Source organism: Aulonocara stuartgranti (assembly GCF_965226115.1).
Source record: "Aulonocara stuartgranti genome assembly, chromosome: 23".
NCBI lineage: Eukaryota > Metazoa > Chordata > Actinopteri > Cichliformes > Cichlidae > Aulonocara > Aulonocara stuartgranti.
In genome coordinates this window covers 51,590,972-51,599,577 of record NC_138958.1, presented here as the reverse complement: position 1 = coordinate 51,599,577, position 8,606 = coordinate 51,590,972, and the positions used below count along the sequence as shown (strand labels likewise).

Genomic DNA, 8,606 nt, shown 5'->3' with positions numbered 1-8,606 from the left:
AAACTCCCAACAGAGCCAGCAAACTGAAACCCAACAGCCTCTCACTGTGAAGAACGCAACAGAGGTCGCAGCATTTTCTGAACTGACTTATCACATACACTTAAACTAGCATTTTTGTGTTATACTAAAGCTATTTTTTCTTCAAGATGAGCCTTGCATATATTTTTCCCTGGAGTATGATCACACAGATCAATGAGAGTCTGTCTGTGCTGATTAGCAGCGGGATGCTGACAGCTGCAGGGACACTGTCTCCATAGTGGTACCAGCCTGACGTGGAGTTCATTTATAACAAATCAAGAGAACAAGACGACAACACAACGACTGAAATGACTGGAGGTGAGAACGTGTGTGTGTGTGTGTGTGTGTGTTTGAAGCATAGAAAAAAAAACATCTGGTTCGGTTACATGTCTGTGTAACAAGAGCAACTAAACACGAGGCTGACAGAAAGTATAGTGTGTGCGTGTGTGTACGAGCCAGGTACTCACGCATGGTCTACAGGCCAGAAGTTGATCAGTGTGACAGGACTGCAAGACAAAAAAACACAGGAAGTGGATGGACAACATACAGGTATGATTGGAGCTGAAATATGGAAAGCATCAAGCAGGTGATGCGGGCGGGTAGTGTAAGGCTGTAGTGTGTGAGTGTACGCACAGCACTCTCACACACACTAAACAAACACAGAAACACATCGGACATATTTTGGTTGACCTTCAATAAAACAACACAAATGTCCACAGGAAAATGAACAGAAATATGGATAATAAAACACCGCTATCATGTGACAGGTCAATCCTTAATATCATGCAGCTGCATTTAGCTTTTGTCCTCACGGGTTTGAAGGCATTTTTGAGGCTCAATTAGGTCATGGTTAGGCTTAGGCTCAGGCTTAGGCATAAGCAGCTAGGGAAAGCATAATGCCAATGAGATGTCCTCACTAAGATATTAAAAGTGTGTCTCTGTGTGTGTTTGAAAGCCTCACGTTTCCATGTTGTCTCCTTCCAGGATGGTCTGGACGGGCAGGTAGCCCATCCGTGGGTGTTTGGCGAAGTAGCGCTTGGTCCTGAATTTGTTCTTCAGCACCTTGGCAAAGTCCCGGACGTCCTCTCCTGATGTCGTCTGAGAGAGAGGTAGGACACAAAGATGACATCGTTACCTCCGTAGGAAGAAGCAGACACACACATGCCGTATCAGAACAGATTACTTCTTCACATACCGGGGTGCAGTACTCGACCATGGGGTACTGCATCTTGTGCCCCTTTGCAACACGGCCAGAGAAAAAGCAGCTTTGACAGATGTCATAGTTGAAATGTTTTAGGCTCCGATATCTGGGGGGAAAGAACAGGAGAGAAAAACAAGTGTAAATGAAAGAGAGCAGAGGAGATGAAGAAGCCAGTGGGAAAAAAAGAGAAGGCAAGGGGATCAATACAAGGAGGTAATTTATAGCTCTGCTCTCTCCGAGGTGAGAGAAGTTCAAATTCTTTCAGCCCATGGCCCCAGTGACACATTTATTCTCTGCCTTTGGAAGTCTGTTTAAATTGATCACCGCTCCTGACAAAAGTCAGGGTTAGCCTCCAACAGCATCAGCACCGTGCTTATAGGTCTAAACCTTTGCTATGTAGAATATGTCTCTTATTTCTTACTTACTTTCTATATCCCAAAATTAGTTACTTCACATGCACACAAGGTTAAATAAAACCTGTAGGGACACTATTTGAGATGACATTGGATCTTACAGCCATTTTTAGCTGTGAAACCTTGTTCCCAGACCTCCCACTTGGACTTTTGTCGAATGAAAAGTAACACGTGGGCAGTATAGTGGGGGGGGGATATTTTCTCCTTGAGATATTTCCTCTCAAAGCAAGAAAGAAGAAGCACTGACAGACTAGTTTCAGGTTTATCCGTCTCAAACTGAGCACTTCAACGCTTGTTTTAAGATATTTGTCACTTATGTAAAGTCTAGATATTATTTTTTATTTCAAGAAATCTTATCAAGTGTAACTTTCTGCACTTGATTGTAATCTATACTCCATAGTTATTTTCTCAAATAAGTACTTCTTCAAACTGGTCTCTTTAGCTTCCAGACATTTAGGAGCGGATGATGCTGTCCCAACTCGGAGACACGGAGCTGCCATCAGATCCAAAATGAACTCAGATTTTTCTTAAACATTTCTCAGTTTGGACATTTTATATGTTTTCTATTTACGGTTTTGATCTGAAACTAATTTTATTCTATTTACATTTACTTTGTACAGGGCAGCCCAAGATTTATAGAATTGTGTTTGGATGAATGCAACTTGTAAGGTTTTGGGTCTTAAATGAAACCATTTGAATATTTTTAGTATTTCAGATTTGCTGATGTGAGCAGGTTCTGGACCTGAGACTAAGAATGCCAAGACTCACAGTCATGGCATTCTTAGTCTATATACACACATGAGTCTTTAATACTATGAGAATTCTTTGCATTGTAAAACAGATTGCAATACTGCAGCAACTGTTAAAATGCACCGACCTGAAGCCGATGATTGGACATTCCTTGCAGATGTTGCACTTGGCCTGGTGTTTGGCGGTCTCTGCAGCAGCGACACGATGAAGGACAGGTAGCCACACCATGGACTGAGGCTCCAGGCGCATCCAGTCCAGGAACATGGTGGCCTCAAGCTCAGGCTTGTTGTTGGCCTGAAATAACAACATGACAGGTTACGGTGTTACAGTTTTTTCTCAGAAATCTGGAAAAGAAGAAAAGAAAAGTGGCCCTAATCCTCTTCCGTAAGCGTCCACAAGTTTCAAGATTTCATTTTCAAATTTTGTGTGATCCCATAACAGCTCGAGCTGATTACATTTTTATCCAACGTCAAAGGCAAGGTCACAACAAATGTAAAGGAAGAAAAGAAAATTGGAAACGACAGCAACTCAGCCATGATATGGTCGAGGAGGGTCAGCTGACGTTGAGGCGCGTTAGTGTGCAGAGGTCGCCAACTTTCTGCAGTCAACAGCTAAAAACCTCAAAATTACATGTGACCTTCAGATTAGCTCATAACAGTACATAGAGAGCTTGGAATGGGTTGTAATCCTGAGCTACACCCACACATTTGCGATGGCTGTAGAGCAGGACGAGCAGCCATCTGCTAATCAGGTTGGTGATTCGATCCCTGGCTTCACCAGTCTGAATGCCAAATATCCCTGGACAAGATACTACCCCAAGTTGCTCTCCCATGCATCCATTGTAGTGTGAATGTGTGTGAATGTTACTGTGGTATTAAGTGGTATTGAGCACTTAAAGCATAGTAAAAAGCGCTGTGTGAATGTGTGAATGAGGCAAGCCTCACGAAACGTACAAACTGAAAGCAGCTGCGGACGGAGGGCTCAATGTTGGAGCCGCCGAAGGAGGCGACCTCGCCAAGTTGTCGGGGGATCTGAATGGAGTCGTGCAGAAGGAGCCCCAGTCGACGCTGGTCACAGAATCCCGTCGCACTGGCAACCTGCCGGAACAGGACTAGAGAGGACGAGGCAGAGAAAATACGAGAGGTCGGAAAAAGGAGAGAAAGTCCACACAAGGATTTTCCTTTTTTATGATTTTATTTGTGAGATGAAATATAAGCAAGTACTTATTATTAGGACACAACAATGGCAGAAAAACATTGCACATTGACTTACATCTGTATTTATCCTCCAAATGAGCCTTGCAGAGTGAGATGATGCCAGTTTTGAATGACAGAGATCTGATCTTTCCGGTGCGACCGCTGCCAACCAACAAAAAGAGACGGTTTAGAGCACGCTGGATCTGAATCATCCGAGAAACACTACGTGTTTAAGCGCTCGCTCAGGGTGCTGCACGTACGTGTCGTAGACGTTAAGCAGCCAGTTGAGGCACATGTCAACGCAGAGCGGGACACTGACCAAGTGGGAGTGGTTCTGCTCAAGTCGCTGGTAGAGGCTCGTGAGACAGGCGACCAGCTGAGAGATGTCCAGCAGCTGCTCGTTCTGCTTCAAACCGTGCTGGTCAAATATCTCACAAGCTGCCGGCATGCTCAACAGGTCCACTAAACACAAGACACACAGGCAGGGGCACGGTTAGTCAGTACACACACATCTATGGGCGTCTTCCAGCCTGAGTCAGCTCAGACCTCCATGTCCAACGTTTCCTGGAGACTGCTGCCTGTCTCGAGCAACGGTAAGGTGTCCCATTAGCATCTTTATCGAGTGTTTTTCTATCTATGGTTTTACTGCATTAGCAGTGTTTTTGGGATGATGCTGATCATGCTGAGATATGTCAGAATTTAGGCCAGTTGTTGCTTTCAAATCACCTTGTTGGTGCAAAAACACTATTTTGTGTATTTCTAACATTGTTATCGTTGGTACATTTTGTCACTTCAACTAAAGAATTGAAACAAATTGTGTTTTTGAGCAACTGACATTTTAAGCCAACAGCTCTGTGGGAATCACCCTGTTGGTGATTATACCAGTCAAACTGTTAACTTTGGCATGTTTGACAGAATTAACCAGTTGCTGCTGATGCTAGTAAGAAAGTACCTAAAAATAGTAAAGATAGATCACTGTTATTTGTCTCAACAAGTCTGTTATGTGTGAACAATCTTCGTTGACCCTTGGGTTAGGTTTGAAAAATTAATCTGTGTGTCTTCAACCTGGCTCAGCAAACAACACCAAAGCAAATACAGGTGAAAAGTGCAGATGGACTAAAAAGGGGGAGAAGATACACATGCCAATTTAGAAAGAAAACTTTGCAAGATCCCAGAAAGCCTGAAAAATTACATCTCAAACCCACTTTAAAAAAATACAAGAAGGTTTGGCTCCTTGGAAGCAAAAGATAAAGAAATGAGGAAAGAAGAAAGAAATGAGCAGTGGCTCAAACCTGCTACACAGCGCTGCACTTGGTGTGGAATGCATACAAAACAGCTAGCAGGAAGGCACGAGCTATGTATCTGTTTACTGTTTAATAAGAGTTCACAGTGAGTCACGCTGTTTATCACAACAATGTTCACAACAATGTGAAGAAAAATAAACTGAGCCAATATGACATGTTTGTTAATACAGAGACACACATGTTAATGTGATCCTGGGCTCCCACTCAGAGACACAGGTCTTCCAGTGTCCAGCATTCAGAGGCTGCCTGAGGACTCATGTGAGAGAAAACCTGCTCACACAGACATGTAGAGCCAAACACTGTCAATAAGGCCTCTGAATGTTCTGAAGACAGTTAAACCTGTCAGGTAGTGACGTCCAGCAGGTGCAGCTCCATGAACACGCACAGCTGTGGATTCCAGCTGCTTCGTAGTTCTGCAAACTTTGACAGAGTCGAGCTTTTCAGTTCAATCAGCTGCATTTCGATGTCCTCTGTGTCCAGCAGGTTAAAGAGAGACAAATCCAGCTGCTCATTAAAGCTTCTGGTTTGATCTGTCTCGAGTCTACGGATGTATCTGTGTATCTCCGTGGTGCTGATGCTGCGCTGAGCGGACAGCTGCTGAAGCTTTTGAAGAGTCGGGATGTGGAAATTTCAACATCGCTTGAAAAAACTGTGAGCTAGCAACGTCGCTCTCACCGGTAGGCGAAGTTTTAGCCAGTTACAAGTTGAATGTGGCAGTTGGGGTTGTTGGCTAAGAGACCGTCATTAAGAAGCGGCACAACTAATGTGTCTACGCGAGCTAATTTGCGATGTGCACCAGTGGTGGCCCGGCCATTTTTAAAAAAAAATCCACTTTCTGCGTGTCGTGACATCAGTTAACCCTTCGCATGCTGCGGCACGAGTGCCCGGGGTTGCGACCCCAGCATTATGCTATTATAAACATAGTAAAAGCTTTAAAAACATGTGTCACACTGACCATGAGAATGCGAGTGAGAAAGGAAACCATTCATTGTATCATTGTGGTCACTGGACTGCTTCAGTCATGTTAGTTCACTTGACTGCAATTTGCAACTATAGCCAGAAATGGCTCCAATCTTCTGTAGCTGTCGCCATGCTCTGTTAGCACATGGTGTTGACACATGATTACGCGCTGTGGGTCAGCTCACTGTCACAAACATGCAATCTGTTTTTTTAAGCTAGCATCCCATCAATATTTATTGACATGAATACTCGTGAAATGTACAACTGTGCTTAGGCTCTAAAGTTCGGTGAATGTATCTCGCCTTGCCAGAGGTGACAACAATACCAGCTACACTAATTCAGCTGTATCAATCCAGGGGGTGGATGTGGACATTGTGGAGGACTGTAAATACCTTGGAGTACACTTGGACGATAAACTGGACTGGGCTAAAAACACCACAGCACTTTACAGGAGGAGCCAGGGGTGTCTCTTTTTTCTGAGGCGACTGAGGCCCTTCAACATCTGTCGGACAATGCTGAGGATTTTCTATGAGTCTGTTGTGGCCAGTGCGATCCTCTATGCTGTTGCATGCTGGGACAGCAGGTTGAGGGTTACAGATGCCAACAGACTAAATAAACTGATCTGCAAGGCCGGTAATGTTGTGGGGATGGAGCTGGACTCCCTCAAGGTGGTGTTGGAGAGGCGGATGTTGTCCAAGATAAAGACAACGTTGGGTAACACCTCCCACCCACTCCATGACGTGCTGGCTAGCCACAGGAGCTCGTTCAGTGAGAGACTGAGACTACCCATGATGCACCACTGACTGACACAGGAAGTCATTCCTGCCTGTGGCTCCCTGTACAACTGCTCCACCTAACACACTGTGAACACTGCAATAGCTACACCCTCTTGCACTCTCTCTTTTCTACTCAGTCATGTTGCTGTCAATATTCTTGATATTTATAATCACCTCTGTTAATCCTTGATGTTTATTATTGAGCGATTTGTATATATCGTGCTATTTATTAAATTTGTAAATCTGTAACAGATAGTCTAGTCTGTTACTGCACTGGAGCAACTGTAACCCACATAATTCCCTGAGGGATTAATAAAGTATTCTGATTCTGATACACTTAAATTACAAACAGCCTGCATTCTGTAGAATAAACACTCACATGGACACACAGGCCGAGTCAGAGAGTAAAAGAGTAATAGTGCAGAGAAGGTCAAGACAAAATTCAGAGAGAGCAGAAAGAGAAGGAGGTGTGGGAGGGTATCAACACAACAACAGACACACTTGTGTTGGGAGGAAAGGACTTAAACCCAGAGGCAAAGTCCCTGTGTGACACAGATGCAGGAGAAGTGTACAGACAGAAAGTGTACTTACAGCAGAGAGCCTTCTGCAAGCGTCTGAGCTTCATGGCTGTGCGGTAGGCTGAGAACCGAACATTGTTCAGATCGGCTAGAGAAAGGAATACGAGGAAGAGAGCATTAGTTTTATCAGTGTTTTCACTTCAGCCAGTAGTGCTTCTTCAGTTCAGTTCTATGTCTATAACAGCCACCTCGAAGGTGCTTAGTACGGCAGAAATCCTACAGTAACACAGAGAATCAGACGACCCCCAATGACCAAGCATCTTTTTCCATCTTCTCCAGTATGTGGATCATGTGGCACCTGTTTCAAAGACTTTAGTCAAAAAGAGCAAAAACGTCCATAAGCAGGAAGTTTCTCACCCAAAGACTGGTAGAGCTCAGCCATCTTGGGATGGTCCCAGCATGTTGTCTGGGTCTGATGGCTAGAAGGGGACAGAGAGGCAACACATGAGTGAAATGCACATCAGCCATCACAAAGAAGTGTTGGTTAGGCTGACGTACCAGCCTATATTCAGAGGCTACATGTAAAGAGCAGTGATTTCAAGGTTTATGCATAATACAGTATTCAGTAAGTAACAATTACACCCACAAGTTCTTTTAATCCAAGTATGGAGACACGCAGTCTTGAACACAAAAAACGATGATCGCGCTCGTTTGGTTTTGATGTCGTGTTGTCAAAGCCACTGTGACAGAACAGGTTCACAGACAACACTGTCCCACATAATGTTTTTATTTCACTGTAAAAGCCTTTTCATTGGAAAAGTAAGGAGTGTGCTTTTTTAAGCCTGCACGGTCGCCCAACCAAAGCACGTTTTCCAGGTGAAACTCATCTTCTGCTTCTTCATGTGCACCAAGCAGATGACGAAGCCTAAATAAATCTGACTGAGCCCAGTAATAAAGACATATAGCAGTGTATATATAGTTAAATAGTGCTGTGAGTGGTACATTTACATGCAAGAAGATGGGAAATCCTTTGAGAGGAACAAAAAATAAACCTCAGTAAATGAGTTGGATTCATTTGAACAAAATTAAAAACATGAATTTATACTCCTCTCGCTATCATAATATTCAAAAAGAACAAAGCGCAGCATCTTCATCTCCGCTGTGTCAGGAAAGGACGACACAGCCAGAACGAGCTAAATGGTTGCTGTGTCATTCGCCCCTCGTGACTGCCACTTCAAAGAGGCTCTGCTCTGTGTGTGTTTGTGTGCTGAAGATAAACAGACTGACGCACATTTGTGTGACTTCAGAAAACAATGAGTGATATGTGTGGTGTGTAGAAGAAGAACAATATGATATCTAAAGGATTTGCATGTCCATCACTGTATCTGCCTTCTGAAGGGTATAATAATGAACTAATTCAACGTTTATCTGAAACTTTCATACTTGGTGAAATGAAAAACTGGCCATGCA

General features: G+C 43.7%; 1 protein-coding gene across 1 annotated transcript in view; it reads right to left on the bottom strand.

Annotated features, from left to right (window-relative positions):
- Window positions 1-8,606, bottom strand: part of LOC309700336 (dystrophin-like) — a 208,343-nt gene that overhangs the window by 22,111 nt on the left and 177,626 nt on the right. The window contains 9 exon segments of the mRNA XM_082523857.1: window positions 486-524; window positions 980-1,116; window positions 1,214-1,325; window positions 2,510-2,676; window positions 3,336-3,493; window positions 3,655-3,740; window positions 3,839-4,040; window positions 7,210-7,284; window positions 7,554-7,615. Coding sequence (XP_082379983.1) covers window positions 486-524; window positions 980-1,116; window positions 1,214-1,325; window positions 2,510-2,676; window positions 3,336-3,493; window positions 3,655-3,740; window positions 3,839-4,040; window positions 7,210-7,284; window positions 7,554-7,615 — 1,038 coding nt within the window.